The 27,879-nt window shown below is 43.1% G+C and overlaps 1 protein-coding gene across 1 annotated transcript in view; it reads right to left on the bottom strand.

Moving 5' to 3' along the window:
• Positions 1 to 27,879, bottom strand: part of Utrn (utrophin) — a 456,941-nt gene that overhangs the window by 333,311 nt on the left and 95,751 nt on the right. The window contains exons 3-11 of the mRNA XM_051206176.1: positions 26,478 to 26,539; positions 13,772 to 13,864; positions 12,357 to 12,434; positions 11,955 to 12,047; positions 10,103 to 10,275; positions 7,364 to 7,479; positions 6,344 to 6,504; positions 1,723 to 1,926; positions 300 to 481 (exon numbers count right to left, since the gene is read on the bottom strand). Coding sequence (XP_051062133.1) covers positions 300 to 481; positions 1,723 to 1,926; positions 6,344 to 6,504; positions 7,364 to 7,479; positions 10,103 to 10,275; positions 11,955 to 12,047; positions 12,357 to 12,434; positions 13,772 to 13,864; positions 26,478 to 26,539 — 1,162 coding nt within the window. The remainder of the gene's footprint in view (positions 1 to 299; positions 482 to 1,722; positions 1,927 to 6,343; positions 6,505 to 7,363; positions 7,480 to 10,102; positions 10,276 to 11,954; positions 12,048 to 12,356; positions 12,435 to 13,771; positions 13,865 to 26,477; positions 26,540 to 27,879) is intronic.

A 27,879-nucleotide genomic window follows, 5' to 3' on the forward strand; every position in this document is an offset into this window, starting at 1 on the left:
ATCATGGTATTTTATCGCCACGACAGAAATAAAGCTATGGTATCATTTATGCAAAATATATTTTTCCCTTCTTACCACCACCTCCCGCATTCCAACTTTCTCCTCTGGCTTGACTAACATATCAAAGAGGAAAACAGAGGTCCTGAACATTCTAGTGACAGCACTCACGGAGAGAAGTCAGAACATTGCAGGGTTAGCTCTGTACTGATCGTATTCACAGGCCCATAGACCTCCATACTTGAGCTCAGCTGTGCGATGCGGTCTCTGGGTCAGGCTCTTGTTTCTTGGGTTCCACTCACCGGGACTGCCTCTCCATGCTCTCCACCCGCAGGGCCTCCCATCTGGCATTCAGCAAGGTCATCTGTTCCTGGATCTCAAACTCCTCCTCCTCCGACAGAGTGCCTTGGGTCATGAGTTGGTTGCCAGCCTGCAGGACGCTCCCCACACTGCTCTGGTGGGCCGTCAACTCCATCATAAAGGTCTAGCAGAGAACATGGCGGTGATTGGTGAAGAGGCACTTGTTGCAAAGACATAGAAAATAAACTGCTAATACATAACCTCAGTAGCAATGCCACAGAGAACGTAACCCACAGACAGCAAAGATAAAGGAGCCTGGCGGAATGTATTAAGCTCTCCAAAAGGACAAATGAGCATCAAGCACTCAGAAGAAAGCTAGATTTAAAAAAAAAAAAAAAAAAAAAAAAAAAGCTATGTTACAGATGATAATTCTTGCTTTTAAAACTTTTACGTGTGTGTGTGTGTGTGTGTGTGTGTGTGTGTGTGTGTGTGTCAGAGAGAGAGAGCTCCCATGTTATGTAGGGGAGGGAGGGCAGGGTGGGATCCCAAGACAACTTGTGAAAGGTAGGATCTCCCTGTCCATCAAGGGTGCCTCAGGACAAGAATGTGGGTTGTCAGGGCTTTGCAGCAAGAGCCTTCACCGCTCAGTCACCTCTTGTAAGTAAATGCTGATTGTGTTGTTAATCCATCACAAAGGTGGAATTAGGAACACAAGATGAACTTCTTGTGGAACATTGCCATTTCTACTCTTTTCAATCCCAAATGTCAAGTAACGCATCAAACTTCCACGCACACACTCCCTAAATAAAAACTTGCTTAACCAAAGAGAATTCCCCAGACAGTTAAAACCATGACTGTACGTTTAAGTAGCAAACAGCTTCCCTTGCATAAAATTGCGTAGGAACACTAGATACAACACTAGCTTAACAAATAAAAATCCTGATGCTTTTCAGGTAGCATCGGAAACCTAATGGTTGGGGAGACCAGCTCCCCTTGCATAAAATTGTGTAGGAACACTAGATACAACACTGGCTTAACAAATAAGAATCCTGATGCTTTCCGGGTAGCATCAGAAACCTAATGGTTTGGGAGACCAGTTGGTCATTTTGATTTTTCAACCTACAGCTAAACACTTCAAAAAGGAAAATCAATATGTACTGATGACCATCAACAGTTCTAAAACACACACACACACACAAGTTGACATCAGATTGACGTCTGCAATCTGATTCCCGTGAACGGTCCATCATCCACTCCAGTTTCCTACCCGAGCCCATTTAAAGAGCACAGGCACTCACTACATCATGACCTTTTTATAGAACAGAATCCAGGAAACGGCCAGCCGATCAGGACCTCAGCCCACCCACCCCTAACTCAGGCACCACCCCAGAAAGATAGATGCTGCTCTCAGCTACAGATCGTTACTTCATGGGTAGCAAACTGCTCTTTGACTTCTTCAACGTCATCAGAAATGGCATCTTGCTCCTGGAACGTGTCCTCCGCAGATAGAAGCCACGTCAGCACTTCCTCTAGAGCTATCTGGTAGCTGTCCAGATCCATGTCCATCTCGGTGACGGTGCTGGGGGTCTCAGCTCGGGGACTCTGGCCTTCCTCCGCCAGCACTGCACTCTGTGGAAACAAACCCACAGCAATTGTGAAGACGCAGGGGTTCGTCCCACTCACACTGTCTGGAAAAACCAAGCAGGGAGCAGTCTCAGGAGACCATTCCGTTCCCAGGAGCTGAGTGAGCAAAGCATGAGTTAATCAAAGGGCACTTATGTGGGTGCAGTAAGACACTGAGAAATACAAAATAGAGTACCCCCCTGAGTCCCACATTTGAGGAGATTCTAACATGGAATCGGGGAGAGAAAAATAGCCCACATGAGTCGTTGCTGAACAAAAATAAATGGCTCTCCAGTAAGTTCTAAATGCCAGTGCTCCCATAAAGGGGCACTATTTGCCTTCACGAAATAGAGAATTTTGATGGGGCACAGAAAACATGCTGACCCTTGAACAATGGTTGCAATTTACAGGAAAAGCGAGCCAGGAACTCTGATTTGACCCTTGGCTAAAATTCTCCCATGACCCCACATTCTAGCATTGCATGTTAAACAGTAAACAACGGAGCACCTACAACCTGTGGTAGTGACAGGATTTTGTGTGTGTCCTTTTTTGGGGACAACAACCCTTTATGTGCTGCTACATTTGAGGTTTGGGGGTTAAGGCTTGTAGAAGAAAATTCTGCCAATCTCTTTGTAAATTAGTTTCTCTTTAAGACCTTATGGTCTCTCGCCCCATGCTTGATCCTCTAATACATTTTTTTAAATAAACTATTCCACACGTACATGAATTAAGAGTATGTGAGGCATGCCCACATACATAACCACTAGTGTTTCTTAACATTCCGTTTCAATACTGCCTCAACGTTTGCCCGCAAAGGCCTGACAAGTTGGCAAATCCATTTCTCCAGTCGTACTTTTAGGGTGACCATACAATTAACAGACCAATTAACACACCTCTGACAACAGCTATGCCAGAACAGCACACACCAAGCAGCCATCACATGTTTCTCCCACAGGGTGCTCAGTGGCCTCCTCTAGCGCTGCCCCTCCTGACTTCCCCAGCTCTTCCCAGGAGCAGAGTACAAGGGTCCCTCCCAGCTCAGTGGCCCTGCCCATTTGAAAGCGGTGACCCTTCTGAAACTGCCTTTTCATTTCTCTTTATATACTTTGACTGAGCGATATCTCTACGTCTCCACTAGATTCTAAAAAATTAATCTGTAGCCTGCAGATGCCACACTTCTAGTAAAAGCCTTTTCAAACCTCCAACAGCTCTAACACCTCCGGTTTCTATAAGACACGTCAATTCATATCCACATTTAAATGCTCCAATGTTTTACCCCACAACTTTGTCCCCCTCGGGCCCCATGCACCTAAGTACCAGTCAGAAACCTGGGTGACAGACTTGGTTTCTCTCTCTCTCTCTCTCTCTCTCTCTCTCTCTCTCTCTCTCTCTCTCTCTCTCACCCCACCCGCCATGTTTAATCTGCAAGGTACCTACCGTCAAAGTTCAGCTCAAATCCTTCCACATCTCCAGCCACCTATGTCCCTCCTCTGGACTACAACAGCTTGCTAACTCTTGGCACCCACAGTCCTACATCCCAATCCATTTTGCAGATGGCAGAGAGAATGATCCTTGTCATGTGGCCACACCCACAGGAAACCCTGCCTGAAATCCTTCTCTGTCTTCTCAGTGCTCTTAAGTCACAATTTAAAATTCTTCACATAGCTCATCAAAATACTAAGATGGCAAGATTCAGAGGAACAATGTGGACACCCGGAGAGGAATCTTAATGGGTTAATGAGCGAAGTCGTCCTTTAAAGGCTTTGTTTAAACTGAGGAAAGAGAGGAGACTTACTCAGGGGCCATATAGGTAGAAGACCCTTCACACAGAATCTAACATACATAAGAATAAGGGAAGAAAGGCCCACTCCGACTGCAAGTTATAGCGTAAGAGGTATTAATTTAACATTAAAAGATTAGGTTAGAGCCCAAAATAAAAGCTGCTTTAGAGAAATCAAAGGAACCTGTTCAAGAGTTACAGAAGTTAAGCAAACCAGTCAAAGTCAAAACACATTAAGAGACAGATGATGCCAAGACATAGGAAAGAAAGGAAGCTAAGTTCTCAACGTAGAACCCTGAAATCGTAGCTTCAAGCTATCTCTAAAGGTAATTTAGGAGCAAACGTCTAGCATGTAAAACTAGGAACGTCCTCTGTGTAGGTACCAGCATCCACGAGGGAGTGGGGCAAGGTAGACTCAACGTGTAAACACTCAGCGGCCATTAATTTGAAAACAGATTTTCAACTGGCTCATTTTGAAAGGGGGACTCAGGCATTACTTACAGACCACCTAATAGTACTCAGCATGTGTGGAAGAAATGAGAGCCACAAAGGAGGCTGGCTGTCAGTCAATGAGGAGAGAGTTAAGACATAATGCCATTTTGTGTCCTCAATATAACTCAACCTCTAAGTTAGCAATAAAAACATACAGGTGCGGAGGTAAGAGTTAACATGCTTATTTGCAGACAAACAGAAAATGGATTCTGCACTTCTTCCCATGTCCCCTTGCACCCTAAATGAAAGTGGTTTCTCCGCCTTCTACCACGATGTGAGTTCTGGAGATCAACCTCGGACCCCATCAACCTTCGGCACAAGCACATTCACCCACTGAGCCATCTGGGCGGCTTTTTGAGAGAACAGCCGTAACACTGAGAATCGAAATGGCTTTTCTTTCTCGCAAGAAGAAATCAGTCCGATAAAGCAATGACTCTAAAAGCAAGAAGAGAAATGAAGAGGGAAACCCAGAACGCCATGAGTGACCCAATAGGATGCATCGTTAAAGCGGCTGAAGAGACTCCACATGACCAGGGGCAAAGTCGATCATTTACTGGAGTTAAGGGTTTTTCTTCTGCATTATTTGGTGGTCAAAACTAAAAAAAAAAAAAAAAAAAAAAAAAAAAAAACCTGGATACCTGGATTCGCAATCAGGCCCATCTCTGCCCTCTTCCTCCTCAAGAAAAAAAAATTTTTTTTTTCCATTTTTCTAGAACTTATGTTATTTTTGAAATGGATGCAAATACAAATGATTAGGACATGCCATCCAAAATCTAAAAGAACAAATTATCTAAGTCTCATAGAAGTGTTGGAGAAAGATACTATGTTTAAGATGATTAGCATAACTGGAGAATTAAATAACTTAAAAAAGAGGGGGGAATTTGAAAAATGAGAATGTCAAAACAAATGCAGAGGGAAATGTTATTATAGTGATAGGTGGACGGGCTTACGGAGTGCTCATTCAGTGTGTGTCTTTACCACGGGGTTAAATTAACCACAGTGGCTAAGAGGCTGAGTCACTGACCCCATACACAAAAGTTCCAGAGGTTGAAATCTAAGCTCTAAGGCCAACACACTCTTTCTCCTCCAAAATGCACTTCTTAACAAATTTGAAATCTCAGCCCTCTTTATCATTGTATGCGGTCGCCAGTCTGGTACCAGGTATATTCTCCAGTTGCTCTCCACCTTATATTATTCAGACCACATCTCTCATTGAACCTGAGCTCATGGATTCACCTAGGCTGGCTGGCTAATGAGCACCACCTGACCTGCCTCCCAGTACTACCCTTACAGGGTTACCACCAAACCCAATGAATACATGCACACGGGGCATCCTAACTCGGGTCCTCATGCTTGAAGAGCAAACCCTTTAATGACCAAGCCATCTCCGTAGCTCCTATGTGGACTTCAGCACTAAAATGTGTGTGTGACTTTCCATATCTGAACAAAGAGTCTTCCTTTTATGAATAAAGAAGACAAGCATTTTAGAGAAAAATTACCAACAGTTGAAATGTGGGTTGAGTCAAGGCGGGATAATGAGGAAGAAAAAAAAATCCGTTATTCATATCTCCTTAGGAAAATCTCATGTATACTCCAATGAAAAACGATTAGCCCACTTATGGAAAATTTGGTGAGTAATTTATGGTAGACTGCCTCTCCTAAAGAACGCTTTTATATTTTCAGAGAGTTTATATTTTGAGAGTTCTTAATGGAAAGATAATGGGGAAAAGTTCTTTATTAACAGCCCCCAGACAAAAAGAAAATTATTACGTAACAACAACAAACTGGGATGCCATGAGAGACACCATTTATCACACCTGACAACCATATGCCATGGCTTGTGACGGGGCCTCTCCACCACTACTGTGGTTTAAACCCCACCCCTCAGCAGCCAATTAACAGCAAAGCGCAGCTCTTAGCCTGGCATGCAGCGCCATGCCCAACAGCTTCAGACCCTAACTGCAACCCGTCTCAAGAAACAAAATACTTCCCCGTTTAACCAATTTGGCGGAGTTACACATAAGGGGAACAGCCTGCTAACTAAAAAAAGACCCACACTTAGAATAAACGTGGATGTCAAGAAATTATGACGCAGTGCCCAGGAGAAAACAAATGGGGAAGTCAAGAATTCCAAGAAAAGTGGTCCAGTACCGGTATATTAATTTCTTCCTCGTCACATTCTTTCTTGTACTTTCTTGGGAGTGTCTCCACCTCTCGGATGGCATCTATGGTGACTTGCTGAGGAAGCACTTCAAACAGAGACGTTAAATACATAATTATGGATTTCTTGTCAGGGAGCTGCACAGCAACATCTAAAAGGAAAAGAAAGGATGACTCAGGTGTGCAAAATCTGTGAACTGGCTGCTCAATGTTGGGTAAAAAGTAACTGCCCCTCGCACCCAGAAACAACCCCTCCTTAATAAACGCTCTAACACTGTGTTTCAGTAAATTGCTATTTCAAATCACAAAATATAAGACAACAGAGAAGAGTTATTCAACCTCCAGTTTGTAACAGTCTTCCATAAACTGGACATGATGACGTAAACCTGCAGTCCCGGCTCTTGAGAGCTGAGGCAGGCGGCCTGAGCTACATATTAAAACCATGCCTTCAGGAGGAAATAGCGCAGGAAAAAACTGTCTCAAAGCACTCAAAGGGAAGCTATACAACTTCCCATTTAAAATATGACACAGGCTCTATTCACTCTACAGACTGAATGGAATTCAAGCCTAAGGTTTCAGCTGAGTCTTCAAGCCCTATGCAAATGCTCACACATCCATGCATTTTAAGAAACTAAACCAACACTGAATTGTTTGTATAACAAGTAGATTCCTAAAAGTTTTTCTATGCTATTTGATACAATTTAACTATTATCCAGTGAAATAGTTAACCCACTGCCTAAGGATCCTGCACACTGAAGTTCCAAAGGAAAATATCAGCAATAAAGTGGCGTGTGGGAGGGTCCTCTGATTCATACATGCACACACACACACACACACACACACACAAAGGTAAAAAAGAAAATAAACACAAAAATGCAATGAAATGGCTTATATCTAAAAATAAAGATTCTTTAATCGTCACAATACATTCTAAAAATGAAAACAGCATCGCTTCTCAAGATTCGAAATTATAAAGCAGAATCCAGTTCAGCAGTATATTCTAGACCTTACCTTCCGGGTCTAACAGCTTTTCAATTCCCAGGTAAGTATGGGCCTTGCTAAAAGCATGTTCAAGCCTCTCAATTGGGGACATTTTGACCACTCGGTCCCAGCTGAAGAGATCGGGTCTGAAATTACCACATAAACAAAATTCAGTAAAGATAAAGAGAAATGATATCCACACTGTCACATTTTAAATTCAGATTTTTTTTAAATTTATGGGTGCTATTTTAAATTGTATCTTTCATATCTCAAACGTTTATAAAATACATGAAATCATAAAGCAATTAACAGATATGATAATAATAAGTAAGACACTCTAAGATTCCTGGAGGATTGAATATGTAATATTTCCCAAACAGTACACTATGCGTAGAGGAAACCTATCAATATCGAGAAGACAGGAAATAAAATGGCACATTAACAGTAAGAGAAATAAACTCAGACCAAGTGGTAAAAAATGAGCCTAAATACACGGATTAGTACAACCACAGATGTTAAGGGGCTAAGTTCTACATCAGGCAAAGGTTCTGGTCCTGGAGGTGCACAGTGCTCAAGGGGCTAAGAGGGAGTTACAAATAAGAGGCCAGCCTCGTCTACACAGCAAGTTCCGGGCCGACTTGGTGCCTCTGCTCACCAAAAGAGGCTAACGGGAGCAGACAGAAAGCAAGGCTGCAAGTGTACTTGAACTCTTCTAATCACAGAGATGCTGTGGGCGTCAGTGCCCTTGCACTAACCCTCGTCCGTGAGAACTAGCGTTTCTCTTGCATCTTGTCTTTCTTCCAGCACCCAAGCTCGTCAAAGCTAAAAGTTGTTCATTTGCTTTGCACTGCACTCTTGTATCTTAGACCTACTCTGAGACTGGCCTCCCCCAACTCCCTGCTTTCTGGCACTTCCTCTCTGCCACTGGACTCCCACGTACCGGACAGATGCCTCTTACCTAGTGTATTTTTCTTTAGCACGCCTACCATTTCTATATACTGTGTGATTTAGAGTTTCCCAGCCACACACGCGCGCGCGCACGCGCACACACACACACACACTTTTTCTGAGACACGATCTTCAGCATGTAGCCCATCCTTGCTTCAAGATAGTTATGTGGCAGAGGATGACTCTGAACTCCTGATCTTCTATTTCCCATGTTCCGGGTTCATGTGTGCACCGCAATCCCTGCCTACAGCTTACATTTATTTTTAAATTAATGGCTGTCTCCAGTTGGATGGAACTGGGATGACTGTCTGTTTTGTTCCTGCTGTATCTTTGTGTCTAGTACAAGAAGCCACTTTACAAATACTTGCTGAAGCAATGAGCTGATAAACGCAAAATGCACTAGATAAATGTAATGGTTTCTCAGCAGTACAGGGCAGCATCCTCAGGATGATAAAAGAGCGGGAGAAGATGGGAGGGAATGGGTCTTTAACCCCATACAAACAAGTTCAAAGTATCACAAAATAAACTACAGAAAACATCAGCCTTGTGGGAGAATATTAAAAGCCTTTGTTATCAAGAGCAAAACATTCTTGTCAATATCACTAATTTGAATCAACATGGTACGAAGAGCCACGGCAGACGAAGAATAAAAGAGGAAAGGTTGTCATTGTTTAAGGATATTCTAAACTCAGCTGTAAGTACTTCACCGTCTAACAGCCTACCAGAAAGATAAAAAAGCAGAATGAAGAAACAAAGAAACCCAAATCTACAGTGTACAGATACGAACTTCCTAAGACATATGAAGTAAGTGTAGAAAAGTGTGTTTCATTTGTATATAATAGGCAAGAACATTTAGGGAATTAAATGAGAAAATTAATAATGCTTAATAGCGATGAAACATAATATAATTTCCCCGCCTTTGGCATTTAATCTTAGATGCAAGCAGAATTTATCTGGAGACTGCGTGGCAAGGCACATTCTAACACATAGTTAAACAACTGTCCCACACTTCCTGTTAATTTGAAATATCAGCGAAATGGTTATCAGGTCAATTTACACAAGAGAGTGCTTACTCTGCTCTTTTGTTTGTCTGTTTTGTTTTGTTTTTTGAGACGGGGTTTCTCTGTGCAGCCCTGGCTGTCCTGGAACTCACTCTATAGACCAGGCTGGCCTTGAACTCCCAGAGATCCGCCTACCTCTGCCTCCTGAGTGCACCACTACCGCCTGGCACTTCCTCAGCTCTTAAAGCTTCCAGGATGAAACATTCTCACACATCTAGCACAGTCAAAGGTTGGCACTTTCACATGCAACCTATTATTATCCCGCTACATTTTATAGCAGCGCATTCATCATCTTGATTTCTTATTAGAAAGTTATTTCAGGATGCTTATTCTTCTGGGATGTAACTGCTATTTTTTGCATCATATTCTTATATACAAGTTAGAACCCTGGTGATAAGATTTCATGAGGAAATTGTGTGGCTCTTCGTATATGTGGTTAACACGATACACAGAGTTTCCCTTCTGCTAGAAGAACAAAGGCTTAAACACAAGTCTCTGTATACATTACTGGTTAGGGCTAAATGGGTGGGACTGAACTCTGCCAATTATCTTACATTTTTAAATTTACAAATGTGTAGGAGAAATCTCGGGCTTTGCACTGTAGCCCGGAAGTCCTAACGGAACGGCCAATGGGTGACCTCCTATTGCATCGCTTTCCTCTGTGTTTTACAGAGCATGCGCAGTGAGGCAGCGGAGACAGAGGATGGGGAAGGAGGGAACGCAAAGGAGGTAGAGGTTTTTAGGTCAAAGGGCATCTCACTTGTGCCGGTGGAGCACAGCATTGAAGGCGAGCCCATCGGTCCAGCTGGTGGTGAAATTGAGGACGTTCACTTGGCTGTAGGGCCTGGTGGTCTGACGCACCCAACTCAGCAGGATCTTCTCACTGTTTGTCTGCTGCAGGTCTGACATGACATCTTTCATGACATCTTTCACCTGTGCCCAAAAAAAAAAAAAGCCCATAACTATTTATAATGTAACATTTCCTTCAGTGAAGATATTGGATAGGAAATATCAGACTAATCAAATATTATGGAGCATGAAATTAGCATTTATTGTATTTCCAATTTCTGCTTTAAAGGATGGAAAGATAAATTTCAAATGAATTTTAGGGTAGTAGGATGCCCAGTTCCCTCTCCTAAACAATATTTGCCCTCTTTAATTACACTGAAGTTTCATTGTTACAGAAAAAGTTACATTTTAATACCTTTTTCTTCCCCCCCCAAGGGTTTTTTCATAAAAAATTTATTTTCTACACAGATAAAAACAGAAGCATGTTTGACTACAAAAATGGAAGAATTTTCCCGACAGCCTTAAAGTCATAGTCATACCCTAAAGTAATATATATGCATGTACATAAGGGAAGACCTCGGAGAATGATGGAGACACAGCGAAAGGACACTAGTCGGTGTAAGACAGTCAACAAAGTAAGAGTTCAGTGTCATTATCCAAAAAAAAAAGAAGCCAACACACTGAAATGCAAGGAAACATTCAGAAGGTGCCCGATGGTAAGGAGATAAGGAGAGAAGACCAATGAGCATCCCTCCTGGGTCTTGAACCACTGTTCACCTGGCTCATCATCCTGTCTCCCCTCCCTTCCTCCCCTCTACCCTAGGGGATTGACCTAGGACCTCAGGCACACATAGCATCAAGCACTTTCTTACTGAGCTATGCGCCCCAGCCTATACTCCTGAGGCAGTCAGCCAAACCTCCATGCGACCTACAGATAACTGCATTATCTCAGCGTTGTTTTTTCTGACCTTAATAACTGCGTATCATTTTGGCACTTAGTAACTGTGATAATACAGTAACACATACTAATATCACACATCCTACATTTTTATGTTAATGGTCTTGTGGCTATACATCAGAGTTTGTTGTTTTGAATAAAACACACGTTTTTTTACACAAAAGCTTGGAAAGTATTCTTCGGTGCTTTACTCAGGAAAGGGTATCCAAAGTACTCAGACAGAGAGAAAGCCAAAGGGAGCTAAGCAGACACAGACATCTGCTGACATTCAGGGAATCTGAATGAAAGGCATTTGGAAATTCCTTAGACTATTCCTACAACCTCTTCTAATGTCTGAATATAAGGCAAGTTTCTGAATTAAATATAAGATACCTTTCTTCTCCTCTGCCCGAAATCTAGATCAGGCTGCCAACACTTTCCATTGGGAATTGCTGTGAGTTAGATTGTGCTGTCTGGAGACTCATACATTAAAGTCCTGTCACCTGCATCTAAAAATGGACCATATTTGGAAGTAGGGCTACTGTCCATGGAACTACTTAAGGTACTGGAGGAGGGTGGCCTTTAAACACAGTATGACCCTTGTCCCTCCCAAAGAACAAAGGGAAATCTGAGGGTATGGGTCATGAAGACCACAGCTAAGGTTCCGTAAGCTAACACACTCCATTGTTCAGCAAACTAGCAGTTAGGAGACAGACAAGAACCAGAACCCCCAGAGGTCCTGGGAAGAAATCAACTTTGCTGGCACTTGGGTCATGGTCTTGTAGACCTCAGAACTGGGAGGCATCCACACCTCCTGTTCAAGTCAAGCGCTGGGAAAACACCGCATGTCCGGGGTCTATTGAAAAGTGATCGGGATTCTTCCCACCTGCCAATGCAGAATAATGCTCCACAGCAGGCCCAATGTCAGCTTGTGGTTTCCATCCACGATGTCAGTACCCCCGATGTTCACCAGTTCCACCTGTGGGAACGAAATAATAAAGGTAACAGACACAACCCCGAGGACACTGCCTCCACAGACCTTTGTACAGCAATATAAATGAGGATAGAATTCCATGTTAGGAAGAGGATCAATGCAAACCTCAAACATGTATTGGTTACACTGCAGATCAATGAAAACATCAGAAAGGCCGCAGGACTCATCCTTCACTCAAAGGACAGTTTCAAAATATCTACCATGAGGGGACACGTACAAGCATCGGCTAATGCAGCCAGCAGGTGTCACGGTAAATAATGCCCAACACAGCAAAGAACCCCAAAGGTCACTTACATTGTTCTGATGTAAAACCTGCAGTACACGGTTGACATTATTTAAGGCATGCACCCTGGTGGTGCCACGTTCCTTTGGCTGGAAAACAAAACACAAAAGCAAGTAAGATGCTGACAGACACATAAGCAGAACAGCGGGCCAGTATCCATGGCACCAGCCTGGGTACCACAGGATGCAAAGGCACTAACAACATTTTGAAATACTGGCTCACTATCCCGGGAGCCCACTGGAATCTCCTAGGGAACCTCCAAACAGGCATGGCACTTTCCTGCCCCATGAGAGTGACAGACAGCGAGTTGAAGGACTTAGGTTGTGGTGGGGATTTGCCATTTTTAACATTGCCCTAATTACTCTAAGAGGAAGGCAGACATGTTTGAGAATCAATCCTGCTACAGAAAACTTCTTCTAGCTAAACCTCTCTGGAGGCAAAAAAGAGTAACAGAGAAGTTGTACCTGCTTCATCCTAGCCAAGTAGGAAAAACAGAGCAAGGAGACATTGTCCCAAATTCAGGGTCACATGAGAAGACCCCACCACCACCACCAAGAACACAGCAAGCTAGGCAGCTTCCTTCCACCTCTCGGGCCAAGAATTCTCAGGGGACATCAGCTGTTCCCTGAAGATGCCCAGCCTCCACCAGGAAGCAGACAGAGTGGGTAATACTCAGGCTATGGTGAGGAAGTTGATCTCATCTTCAACAGAGCATCTCTCTGTGACTTTAGAGAAATACTGTCACTAGTGTAAAATACTGTGGTCACTAGTAAAGCCACAAAAGAAACTTCACAAGTAGAGTTATGGCCATATGAAGACTGAGAGCCTTACACATACAGGTTTGGGTGAGATGGGAAAAAGAAACATGGAAATATTGCTGAAACCCTGACTAGAAATGGTAATGTCTGAACAACTACTTCCTGTTTATTAAATCACATTTAAATGTGGCCATCTCTACACGCTCACCATTGAAAGCATTATCTCCTCTTTATGAACTCATTGCTTTCTTTCTTTCTTTTTTTTTTTTTTTTTTTTTTTTTAAAGACACAGGCAGTCTCAGGGCATCAAACACTTGAAGTACTTCAGATTGGATGAAAACGAAGCCCTGAAGAAAACCTATGCACCACTCTACGCAAGCATCAGTTAAAGCACTGTATACAAAGTTGCCCTAAATACCAGAAACAACCAGAGATGCCCCAACAGCCTCATTCTCAAAGCCTGGGGATGCAGCTCAGGTAGCACAGTGCTTGGCATGTGTGCATGGGGCGCTGGGTACCAACGCCAGCACTGTCCAAACCTGCCTGGTATGGTGGTACACACACCTGAAAACTCAGGGATCAAAAGAGCTAGGTCACCCTCAACTACACAGTGTGAGACCAGCCAGAGGGACATACAACCCTATTTAAGAAAAATAGAGGACCCTCACCAGTGACGCTCCTGTAAGGCCTTCCAGGAGATCCAAGAGCTTTCTCCCATCTTTGAGGTCTGAGAACATATCATTGATGGGTGGTTTCCCACTCTGCAATAAAGAAGAAGAAAGACAAGGAATGATTACTTAAGAATCAGAAACGCCATATGCTGATGAAATGGTTCTAGCGGCAAACGCGCTTACTGCTGGCTGTGACGGCCTGAGTTCAATCCCCAGGAAACACATAGTGGAAAGACAGAACTTCCACAAGTTGTCTGTTGAACTCCACCGGTGCACCGAGGCATGAGTGTCCGTGCGTGTGTGCATGCGTGCGCGCATGTGTGTGTTTGCGTGCGTGTGCTAATAAACACATAAATGCAATAAAATTAAAAACAAAAAGAAATTCCACATGTCCTTAGTATTTAAAATACTTTTGGCTGTGTTCAGCCACAGTCCAGTACTTGGGCTGCCAAAGCTTACAGAACTCCTAGGATAGACACATGCAGTATCTACTCCCCCTGACGATCACATGGGGAAACCCAGTACATTTTTTATCAGTTCACAGATCTGGCCTTCTTGTGGCAGGATGAGTTTTTTAAAACAAGGCAATTCCTGTTCAGAAAATCAGGACTCTCAAACCCAGTTTGGCCAAGAACTACCTGATGAGCCTTGCTCAGTTACCTAACCTCCCTTAAGTCACCTTTTAAATATTTCATTTTAAATATCAAAACGTATAATGATGTGTGAGAATACACTAAAAAGAAAAAAAAATCACAAAGCATGATGTAATATATCTGTAATGGCCTTGTATCAAGTTGCTTCTTCACATGAAATATTCAGAACTAAAAGTCCTTCCAGCCAGTCATAGATATTTCAAAATCTATAACTATTATCTTTTACTTCTCGTTTAAAAAAAAAAAAAAAGTAGATCTTCCAAGCAAGATTTTAAACTTGAGGTGAACAGGGACAGGACCCTGAAATGCATTTCCTGCTTCCCTCCCCTACTTACTCCCCCTCGGTTTTAAATAAATACCATGCGATACCCAAAAAGGATTCTTAGCGTGAATCTTAAAGGCCCATGGATCCTAAGTGGGAAAGTAGGACCCATTATGGATACGGTGAATAAGCTGGACCCCATCTCTGAAACTCAGCTGACTCTCCAGCTGAAACTGTGATAGGGACACAGATTACAGGAACAAGCCGATTAGCAGGACACAGAAGCCACCTTCTAGAAGCAGTGAAAGCTGAAGACAGGAATAAATAACTACTATCAACAAAGCAAAGGGCAGACAACCCTTGCGTTTTGCCTGTCTTCAAGGCTCCTCTCCTACTAACCCCACTCCCACCTCCCAGAGGACAGTTCAGCCACCACAGAACTCAACTCCCGCTCAGGTAAGGTCCAGGAGACAGGATGAATTTCATCAACTAATCTCCAGCAACTCACATGCACTTTCCACAGCACCAAAACACTATGACAAAAAGCTTATAAGATGATGCAAATGCCAAGTATTTCTTCATATCAGCCATGATAAAGGATGTCTATTCATGGCCTTATACACAGTCTGTGCTACATACTAGCCACAAAGTTTAGCCATGTTACCTGGTCTTCACACGCTTGTTTCTTAAAAACTCAAATGGTTAATCGATTACTATTGTCAGTTCTATCGCAAGCAAAACTTCATGTTTTCTATTGTTACCAAAGGTACTTTTGAGGCTGGAGAGATGGCTCCGAAATTAAGAGTACTTGCTGCTGTTGCAGGCTCAGATCCCAGCATATACACGGTGACCCCTAACCATCCACAACTCCAGTTCCAGGGAGTCCAACGGCCTCTTCAAGCAGCAGCTAAGCGCATGCTATACATGCATACAAGCATGCAAAACACTCAGAAGCATAAACTAAAATTACGTCTTTTCTTAAAAGAACCATAAAATGGCATTAACATCCTAGAGGATTTATAGAAGAGCTTCTTGCTCCTGAACTCGCAAAAATGATGACCTGTGGGAAGCCTTTCCTACTCAAAAACAATTCACATAAACACACGAGGGCACACTTGTGCGGAAATTACCAAGAAGCCAGGAATGCTCCATTGCAAACTCTAAAGCAGGCACTAACGGCACTCTCTTTTCCCTCACATTAAGAGAGCTGATTTTTTTCAACAACAAGTGTAAGGAAGGGTCCTTCTGAAGGACAGATAGGGAGGGACTGAGCAATGAGTAGGACTGGATTGCATGAAGTGAAATTCCCACAGAGTCAATAAAAACTTGTGTATAACAAAACAAAACAAAAAAGCTCTCCCTAGAATAGTCTATTGGAAAAGAGATAAAGACACAGTCCTATCCCTGTAGAAGCCAATCACTCACACAAGGATGAGGGAAGCCCTTTTTCCCTTAAAAAACAGGCATGCCCGATTCCTTCCCTCTGTTTCCCAATTTCAAATGAACACCCATGACAGACCATATGGAAGGTGCCTTGAGCACACACCATGCGCAGTGATGACATTCTTGGCATACAGTGCCAGTCATTTCTCTGTGGAGGAGCTCCAAATCCCTCCAGAACGGTGGACAAGGAGGGTGGCAGGCTCCCTCTGGACAGGGGGAAAGAAAGTGCTTGGACTCGCAGGCAGAAGTCATCAACCTCTGAGGTTCCAAACGTACACACAACGTCCTCCATCGCTACGTGCTTCTGGGTGCTGCTGGGCTCTTTAGCCCTGGATCCAATTCCCCAGAACTAATGCCCCTGCCCCAAAGGTCAGACAAGTTTCCTGTCCCCCTGCCATCAACCTTTAAGCAACAGTATTAGTCTCCACCCATTCCTATAGCTTAAAAGATGAATATTCCTTAAGGTACAGTACTGCTCTTCTATTTGCTGTTCACTACACCACTGCCTTATAAGATGATGCCAAAGCTTGTCCATGAGCATCTGAAGAACTACAAAAGAGAAGCTCCTTTTCTCTTTCATAGATAGATGATTGATAGATAGATAGATAGATAGATAGATAGATAGATAGATAGATAGGTAAATTTTTCACTTTTTTGCTTGTTTTGTTTTTGTTTTGTTTTGTTTTAAGGAAAGGTCTTGTAGCCTTGGCTAGGCTAGAACTCGCTCTTCGACTAGTCAGCTTCTAAGTTGGTGTCTTCAGGAGTTTTAAAGACATTCCCCTAATTATTAAAGGGGTGTGCAAGTTAAAAACTCGGCACCTGTGTGCGTATATTTTAGCAATAAAACACAGACTGAAAAATGCACTGAAAAAAAAAAAGTTATACATGAAACACATACTCATGGCATACATCCAGAACCAGCATTCAAGAGGCTGAGCCAGGAGTATTACAATTTTTAGATCTGAATAGAAAGTTCAAAAACAGTCTGAACAAATCTATTCAAATAGGAGATTTGCCCAGCAGGTACAATAGTCAGGATTCAATTCCTAGCACTATAAGAAAAGAAATCTCTCTCTCTCTCTCTCTCTCTCTCTCTCTCTCTCTCTCTCACACACACACACACACACACACACACACACACACACACCATGCACATGGATTATCACTACAAAACACTAAATCTTCCTGACAGATGCAAATACAAATGTTCCATATAAATACGGAAAGGACCAGCACATGTCCCCTCCCAACCTAGAGAGTAAAGATGTGTAAGCAGGGTTCATGCTCTAACAAGGGATGGGAACATTCCTTGTATAAAGGACAAGTCAGTACAGACTTTAGGCATTGCTGGATGTGTGCCTTTTCTGTTGAAACTACTCAGTCCTGTTGCAATATGAAAATGGTCCTTCCTAATACGAGAATGAGTGAGCCAAGTGGAAGAGCAACTTTGTTCTAATTTCATGGATACTGAAATCCAAACTCCACGTCATTTCCGTAAATTATCAAGTAATGTTTTGCTGCTTTGTAACCACCTAAAAATATAAAAATGATTTTAACATAAAGACGATACAAAAACAGGCTGTAGAATAGTGAAATGGTCTAAGACAATAGTAGCCTGTGTGCACAGGTAATTTCTGAGAATTATACAGACTTGCATTCATTATTTATATACATCCTTTCTTCACAACAGTGTTCTAAAGGAAACAGCATCAACATTCCCATTTTATAAGTGAAGGAAGTAAGATATAAAGACAGCATAACAAGTGAGTGACAGACCCAGGGTCCGATCCCACAAACCCTGGCTCCAAATCCATGTTATCACCTAACTCGTATTACCAGGGAATAGCACCGTGACAAACAGGAAGTGAGTATCTATTGCTGGAATGAAATACCGAGAGACATAAGTGTAGATGTACATACAAATGGTGTAGATGCAGATGCAGATGAAGTAGATGTAGATAAAGATATAGATGACATAGACATACATAGATATAGAGGATGTAGATGTAGATATAGATGACGTAGATGTAGATATATAGATGATGCAGATATAGATGTAGATATAGATGATGTACATGTAGATAATGTATAGATGATGTAGACACAGATGATGTACATGTAGATGATGTGTCGATGATACAGATGTATAGATGATGTAGATATAGATGATGCAGATGTAGATATAGATATCAGCTTCTCAAACACAAGACAAATCCCCACCCTGTACTGAATTAAAACATGTGTTTCCCAGCACCGCGCCGTAAAGCGTTTCTGGTGTTTTTGTGTTGTGGGCTGTAAACATCAGTGCTGGGAAAAAATCTAGAAAAGTCAAAAGTCATCTCTTAATGAAAATAAAAACTGATTCATCTTGACCATTAACCTCACATTTAAATCTGTGCAAAGACTGCTCGCAGCAACTTCTCTGGCATAGGAAATACAGTTGAATAATTCAATCAAACAAATATTTGGTGAATACCTCCTTTGTGCCTTAGCCCTGGTGAAATGCCAAGTTCCCATCATCCTCCCCATTCAGAAGAGGCCATTTAAGTGCTTCCCAACATACAGAAAATGGTGCAGATAAACGATCTTGAACTCAGAGAAAAGATAAAACTTGTGGTCCATTTTACTTTTAAAAATATTTTTATTTTATTTTACATGCATGGATGTTTTGCCTTGATGTGGTCAGTTAACCACATATATGCAGTATCCATGGAGGCCAAAAGAGGATGCCCTGGAATTGTTTGTGGGCTGCCTTGTGGGTGCTGGGAAATAAGCCTGAGTTCACTGAAAAAGGAGTTGGAGTTCTTAACCAAGGGGCCATCTCTCCAGCCTCGCGCTTTTCTTTAAAGACAAGTAATAGCACAGCAACACGAAGACAGGGGCAGTGAGCCCCGGAGGGACCATCCTGGACTGGCGCCCACTCTCACCCCTTCCCACCTCTGGAAGTGTCCTCTGAACACTTGCAACACCAGTCCTGGGCTCACTGTCCTGAGAAGAGCAACCCAGCATCAATGCTCCCTCGGGAGACATGGCTGCAAGTAGATCTAAGGGTGACCCAGCAAAGAAGCCAACAACCATTGGCAAACCAGAGGGGAGGCAGAGGCAGGTGTCAGGAGAAGGCTTCACACAGGTGATAACATACAAGTGAAGCATGTCTGACGTCCATCTATCACATGTGACAATACAGAAGCATGCCTGACATCCATCTATCACACATGTGATAACATACAAGTGAATCATGTCTGACATCCATCTATCACATGTGACAATACAGAAGTAAAGCATGTCTGACATCCATTTATCACGTGTAATAATACAGAAGTGGAACATGTCTGATGTCCATCTATCACACATGTGATAATGTATAAATGAATCATGTCTGACATCCATCTATCACACGTGTGATAACATACAAGTGAAGCATGTCTAACAGACTATCACACATGTGATAACATACAAATGAAGCATGTCTGACATCCATCTATCACACATATGATAACAGACAAGTGAAGCTTGTCTGGCGTCCATCTACCACACGTGGCAATGATAGAACTAAGCGAAAAGCATGTCTGGTGGGCACCTATCACACACAGAGTCAGCAGATGCTCCAGGCTCTGTGCCAGCTCAAGGAAGCCTGCAGTGGCTCCCACAGCACTCCCAGAAGATGAACCATCCACAAGAGGGAAATGGTGATCCCAGCCACTCCGACCACACACTCCGCAGCACCTTCTTTTCTGCCTCCTATTTACGAACACTGACTTCCGAGATTAAAAGAGCAGGAAAGAACAAGACACACGCGCATCGCGGTTAAATAAGGACCCTACTCGTTACCCACGCGTCCTTCCCCCATCGTGTTATAGGCAAAGGTACGTGGGCAGCAATGCCTATGGAGAAGAAACCCAGGATAAATTCCTCACAGCCCTGCCTCGTGTTCAATCCATGTAGACTTCAAGACTGGAGTTGTAACCTATGGGAATTTAAGAGGAAAATAGTAGAAACATGCATTCTGTTCTGCATTTTCAAGTTTGTGTATTCTCCCGCTAACGACACTAATGAAGGAGCGTCCGTAATTTGTAGGCTCACAGCTCCGCCAGATGAGCAGCTCTGAAAGAGGGCCAAAGAAAATGCAGGCTCAAAGTCGGAACAAATTTCCCAACAACTTTGTTGCTTCCCTTGGGAAAGGCCACATGCAAATGAGACCCTGACAGCTAGAGTCCAAAACCCTGCATTTTACACAAGATGCCACAGTCTAAAGTGGCTTGTTTCTGTTTGGAAATGTGTGGCGGAGGGCAGAGATTTCGCGAGGCAATGATGGTACCTCATGGGTTTTTCTTTAATATCCCTGAACAGTTATAATGTCCATTTTCCCCCATAGATGCACCAATCCTTCTGGACAATGCAGGACAGGTAATAATGACCAAGGGTGGTTAATGGATAAAAGGATAAAACACAGTTACTTCCAAAACTGCCTCACAGTTTGCTTGAGGTCAAATACATTGAGCAAATGTTTCTTAACTAAGCACCCACTTACTTCCGTGTTCTTCACCTCTGCACAAGCCCAGACCATGACTACTGCAGTTGTGTGTTGCTTCTCAGGGTCCCCAGGCTCTAAAGCACTGGGACTCAGTAGCGTATCAACAAGGGCTTGCAGTTACAGACATAGATAATATAGTCAGGCATCTACCCATGAAGAAACACCAGCATAAAACACAAGTCAAATGTCCTCGGTCGAGTGACTTTTTTTTTAAGGTTTCTGTATAGCCACCCATGGTTATTAGTAAAAGATATAGCTTTATAACCATATCATTCAGTATTATCAGGCCTTTATTTTTTATCAAGGAAACAACTGAACCAATTTTAAGCTTTAAGCCTGTGGATTAAATAGCTGGGTGCCATGTGTCATGATGAAGAATTCTACTGAGGGCTGGGGAAATGGCTCGGCACCGGCTGACTGTTCTTCCAAAGGTCCTGAGTTCAGTTCCCAGAACCCACATAGAGGCTCACAACCATCTATAATTGCAGTTCCATGGGGTTCAATGCCCTCTTTTGGTGTGTAGATGGACATGCAGACAAAAACGTCCATATACAAAAAAATACATAAATAAATAATTTTAAAAGAATTCTATTGAACAAAAAAAAAAATGAATGGCATGTATAAAATCCAAATGGCTTTCTAACAATTACTCCAATGCCCAAGAATTAAAAAGAAAGTACAGCTGGACTTACTAAGTTTTACATTTCTTGTATTGTGTGAGTATGTGGGGGGTGGTGTTTTATCTGCATGTATGTATGTCTGTACACCGTATACATGCAGCGGTGCCTAAGACTGGGTCCCCTGGATCTGGAGTTAAAGATGATTGTGAGCCACCGTGTGATGCTGGGAATCAAATCTGGGGCTTCTAGAAGAGCAGCAAGTGCTAACCCATGCCTCCAGCCCCTTGCTTTCATTTTTACAAACACAAACAAACAGTAAAACTCCCAAACTATTGTATCTATTTTCATGAAATAACACACCTTAAGGTGTCTTGCACTCAAAAGGTTATTTTTTTCCCCCAATACAACTTTAGTCCCAGCACTTGGGAGGCAGAGGCAGAGGCAGGGGCAGGCGGATCTCTGCAAGTTCACAGACAGCCGGTTAACAAAGTGAGTTCCAGAACAGCCAGAGCTGTTACACAGAGAAACCCTGTCTTGAAAAAAAAAAAATAAAAAAGTTGTGCATAGTAGGGAAAAAAAATAATAATCCCTCAGGCTGGGCATGATGGCCCATGCCTTTTAACCCCAAAATTCAGGAGGCAGATTTCAGTGAGCCTGCTCTACATAGTGAGTTCCAGGGAGGCCAGGGCTATGTAGAAAGAGACTCAGTCTCAAAAAACAAAAAAAGGAAAAGAAATGGATGGGGGGAAGGAGAGAAGAAGAAAGGGGGGGAAGGAGGAAGGCAGGGGGGGAGAGAAGGGGAGAGAGAGAGAGAGAGAGAGAGAGAGAGAGAGAGAGAGAGAGAGTCCTTCATGGAGCTTAGCACTATCTGGAAATGAACGTGTGAACCTATGTGAATTACAGCTACCTGAAATGGGTATCACTCTGGGTATACAGAGCATAACTACCCACATCTGTGAGCTCAGAAAAGGTACCCGTTACTACATGACATTTCAACTCAAGCAAGAAGGAGGACCGGGAGCTAGAAGACGAGGAAAAAGGAGGCTTGCACAAAGGCCACGGAAGGCCATCTGGTTGGGGACACAGACAATGTGTCTAGAACACATTGAGGAGGCAGCTGCAAAGAGCAAGGAAACTAGGACTAAATGTAGGGAACTTTGATGCCAAGGGTCTGAAAAGTCAGAGATCAACATTCACACTATGCATACAAGTCCAGTTTTTAAAAATGCAATTAACAATGGAATAGCCTATAAAGGAAAACGAGGCAAGCAGGCCTCTGAGATCATGCCAGCTACTCCAGGAGAACAAGAAAGGAGGAGGAGGAAAGGAGAACGAGGGAAACCAGCCCATGGCTGGTCACTGTGCTCCACACGCTTAAAGACAAAATTCCTAAGCACAGTGAAGCGCTGGGCTGCGGGAAAGGCTTGCCCAATGCATGGTTTGCAGGAAGAGCACACACAGTGCTACAATCAGTGCAAAGGAGAATCCAAAGAGTCTGCAGGCAGAAAAAAAGAATCTAATATACGTGCAGAAATAAATGCATAGGCTGCTCTACGGGTACTAATCAATTTTTTTCCAGCTAATTTTCATCTTTATGGATGAGAATAATGTGCATCATCTATTTTCTACAATTTATAGAGCTGCAAAGTAGCTTATGAATAACAGAATGTGTGACTGAGGGTGAGGCCACTTTGCTAGGACACTTGCCTCCCGGGCATGAAGATTTAGGTCCAAAGCCCAGCCCCTCACAAATAAGGTGTGGCGGCATACGGGCTAAGTTCAAGATCATCCTCAGCTACATAGCAAGCCTGAGATACCAGAGACCCCGTCTCAAAGTAAATAAGTAATGATGATTATAATAGTAATGATGGTGATAATACGAACAAGAAGAGGAGGAGGAGAAAAATTAACAAGTAATGGGAAGTAGAGTTATCCCAGATGGCTAAGCCCAGTAAGGAAGGTATCTACTCAGTTTTTCCCAATTTTAACAACATTGGCAAATTTTTCTAATATACATAATAATGACTAAGAAGGTGTCAGTGAATATGGAGAGTGAGCAAATTCTGAATGCATGCAGGTGTAAACATTAACAAGATGTCACTTGTTATCTGATTGATACTCTGGATAGGGAGGGGCCAGGAATGAACTGTCCAACAAGAGGTCTGTTTTAAAAACAAAATCCTAAAATGGCGGAAGATGTCATTGATGTCTATTTGGATTTCTCATCATGGAGTTCCATAGGGAAAGGAGCCAGCAGACACACAAATTAATATTTCAGAGTTCACTGAAATATTTGCCAATGGGCCTAGGTAAAAAGAGAAATAAATAAGTCTGTTCTCTTCAACAGGACTCTTTGTTTATATAGATATAGATAGTAGATAGACAGACAGACAGATAGATGATTGATAACAATAGATACATGATTGATAATGATACATTATTGATAATGATGATAGATATAGATAGATGATAGGTAGATGATTGATAATGATAGACAGACAGACAGACCAACCTTGGGACTGCCCGACGAGGCTGCATGGAAATCACAAGGCAACCTTTCTCAGCCCAGCCAGAGTTAGGCTGCATAGGAATCCACAGAAATCTGGAAGCCTATGAAAATGCTTCACCCTCTCTATCCACCCGCAGACTAAACCCAGCGGAAGGAAGGAAACCAGAACATGGAGGAAGTCTGTGGGCCTGACAGGATTTTCCCTCCTTATATTCCCATCCTCCTTGGGTCTTGTGTAAATTCCTTATAGGCTTTGAGGGAGTTTTCAAGGTCGTCCCACTTTTGAACCTTTCTCTAAACAAGAGTTTGCAGCTTCTGTGAGAGCACAAAGCAGTGTGCTAAGCACTGTCTGTGACCTCTCCTCTCCTAGCAGGAACCATGAACACCCCAGAACAAACAGACTAAAGTCCCCCCCACCCCCCGGAACTACAAAATAGTAACATGGTTCCAGGAGGTAGACAGATGTCCGTGCCTTCTTAGAAATGCACATACTTAAACACCAACTTCACTAAGTAACCCGTTGTGGTCCTACTAGACAGACTCTATGTTATTTGAGTTCCTAAAACTGTCAATGACCATCAATAAAAAAAGTTTCTCTTCCATCATTCATTTTCAGCTGTCTGTATAACCCTGTGCCCTCTCCCTGTTCCACTGATCTGTCTCCTGCACCCCATCCTCAACAGTAGGGCAGAAGAAACTCACTCAGCTTTAAATATTGCCTCAACCAAGGTCCCCAAGACTTTGAGCATGACCTCTAATATTTCATTCTACGGCAATTCTTCTCCTAGCAAGTGCATGAAGCGGCTGAGAAGGACACCTACTGGACTGACTAGTTTCCATCACAGAGAATGACCGTGACCTCAGTAATAACCAGGATGGCGGCTCCCCTACGGGAGCTCTCATGAGGCTGCAGAAAGCTGCCTCTCCAGCTACACACGCTCGGCTGCTAAAACTGCACTGAGAGTGTGGTACATGCACATACGGAAGGAGGAACCGTGAATGCTGTCAAGGCCGTGCCATGGGTTGCTTAAAACCTACCAAAAAAAAAAGGCTAACGATGCTTTCAAACAACCTGGTACATGAAACCACCAACCATGAGGCACCTCTGTTCTTCCATCACTCCCTAAATTCATTTTTATATATAATATATGAAACCCTGACATCATGCCTCACCGTTTTTGCAAATGATCATACACAGAGGCACACACGTACTACTTAGTGACTCATTCTATTACGTTAATTATGTATTAATTCATTTACTGTCTTTGTGCTCTCGAGCATGCATGCATGCATGCCCTTTGCAGTGCGTGCGGGGGGGGGGGGGGGGGACACCTGAACATGTGGACGTCAGAAGGCAACTCTGAAATCGGTTCTCTCCCTCAACCACATGAATCCAAGGGATTGAACTCAGGACATCGGGACTGACAGCAGGGGTCTTTGCACACTAAGCCATCCCCCTGTCCCCCCAACTCTACATTCGTCACTCATCTATCAAAAGTCTGTTTTTACATCCTTCACATTCTCAGAGGCAAGATGAATATCCTCCAACAAAAAGCTATAAAACCTAAGAAACGCTGCAGTCAACTGTAAGCTACAAATCTGGAGAAGTACTGTTTTCTTTTATTTTTAGAAGATCGGGTTTCACTATACTGCCCAGGCTGACATCAAACTCTGAGTCCAAGTGATCCTCCTGCCTCAGCCTCCCAAGCATCGAGTGGCAACTTTGAACTGTAGCACTACTTAGAGTAACCTTAAAATAGCCTCACTTTTTCTCAGAGCCTGTGACCCTGACCTTTACAACTTCAAATACAGATCATTTTCAAACACGATGTTTTGTTTGTTTGAGACATGGTTTCTCTGTGTGTTCCTGGCTGTTCTGGAACTCGCTCTGTAGACCAGGCTGGCCTCAAACTCAGAGACTCGCCTGCCTCGGCCTCCTGAGTGCTGGGATTAAAGGTGTGGGCTACCACACCTGGCTCAAATACTACTTTTAATTAAAAGAGGTTTCAAGAGACCTGAGAGATTGTTCCTCAGATAAGAGCACTGGCTGCTCTTACACAGGACCCAGTCCCGTCCGCAGCACCCACCCTCATCATGGTTCACGCTGTCTGTTATGCCAGTCCTAGGGGACCTGACGCTCTCTTCTGACCTCTGAGGGTGCCAGCACATACACAGTGCACATACATACACATAGGCAAAACATTTAAAAGAAAGGAGCTTTCGATTATAAAGACAACCAGAGAAATCTTTCTTCTTCAGCTTACAGGAGAGTCTCACAATCAATTAACCCACAAGACATGATGGGGGTGGGGAGGGTCTACCTCCTAAAACTATGGGCTGATCACATTTGCAACCAATGTGAAACATCTCACCTCGAGGCAATCTAACACCCTCAACGCCCCCGCCGCCCCCAAATAAGGAAGAAATCCTGAGCGCTGTGCTGAATACATTCTGATAGAAACACACTGAGAAAGAACAGCTCTCTGAAGGAAAACGAGGACAGATAATGGGGTTTGGCCAGATTCACAGACAGGAAAGCCTACCATCACTGCACAGGGCAGAAAGGCTGCCAGAGTTTCAACGGTTAACCATGCTAGAGGAACTGGTTGTCTTTCTCAGCTACCTAGACACGCTTCAAGGAGGCGCTGACAGGGCAGGGAAATCCATGTAAGTCTCGGTTACCTTTGAAAATCGGGCGTTTATCCATTTGGTAAAGGTTTTCTTCTGGACGGCATTGTGTTCATCTGCAGGAGAGAAGGGAAAAGGAGAAATGGGTGAGTGTTTGTACGGCTGGAGGATGCGATAAATACAAGCATCTCCTTCTCTGCTTGCAGTTAGAGAGTGGAAAGTAAGCCCTCAGCCACCACTCCCGCACCAGGCTAACCTGCCTCCACGATCCCAGCCATGATGGTTATGGGTTCTAATCCTGTGAGTACCAGATTAAACACCTTCTTTTATAAGTTACTCTGGTGATGGTGTTTTGTCATGGCAATGGAAAAGCAAGTAAGACAGAAGGATAATTTGTAATTAAAAGGCCATTCCTGTGATAAATATAGCAGAAAGAGAGTGTAAGTTTACAAATCCATAAAGGAAATTGGAGACCAACCCCAAGGCCCAAAGGCAACAAATACAAAAGGACCCTGCTCTCTAAGAAACTTCTGGATGTTAATGGTGTTGAAAGGTGACCTCCCTCCCAGAAAGGACAATGAAGACAGCCATCAGCCCTCATTGCAGCCTTATACATTATCTAATCAATGGCACATAGTCATTAACCAAGGAGACTTGCTTACACACACAGAATGCCCTAGCCATTACCATAAAACCCCAGAAGGACAGAGCTGGTAATAGAGCCAGAGCTCAAGGCTATGCAGGATATATCTACCTGTAAACGGACACTATACACAATCGGCCGAAAGGAATTTAATTTTAAACATCTGTATTTAGGGCACTTAAAAAATTTTTTTTTGCTGTATCCACTTTCCTTCAATCCTATAAGAAATTAAGAGATTTATAAATAAAATTTCACTTACTGTCATAATGTTCACACGATTTAAGAATCCTTGACATTCAAAGTGAGGAAAATACTAAACAGAAATATAACTGCATTTTACTATCTCACGTATTTCAAAGTTTTAAACGGATTAAGTCTGAAGATATGGCCCAGCGGTAGCAAATGTGCCTAGCACCGCCAAGGCTCTGGTTCAATCCCCAGATGGGTGGGTGCTGAAAAATAATTAATGTCCCGAAACATACACAGTTTTTCTCTATAGGCTGGCAAAAAGAAAGGAGCACCTACCACCTTATCTCTCCTCCCCAATTTGCTTTCTGGTTATGATGTCTCATCACAGCAATAGAAACCCTGAGACAGGTGTTAAGACAAAAGATGTGAAATGAGCTTCAGAGGAGAAATGGCAGAGAGGGGCAAACTCCATCTGTGCTGGCTCTGTTGCAAGGGGATGGGCCCCCACACTGCGAAGCTCACAACCACCTGTAAGTCAAGCTCCAAGGGATCCAGCGCCCTCTCCTGGCTTTCATGGGCATCTGCATACACATCACACACACACACACACACACACACACACAC

The sequence above is a fragment of the Phodopus roborovskii genome, unplaced genomic scaffold, assembly GCF_943737965.1.
Source record: "Phodopus roborovskii unplaced genomic scaffold, PHOROB, whole genome shotgun sequence".
NCBI classification, from domain to species: domain Eukaryota; kingdom Metazoa; phylum Chordata; class Mammalia; order Rodentia; family Cricetidae; genus Phodopus; species Phodopus roborovskii.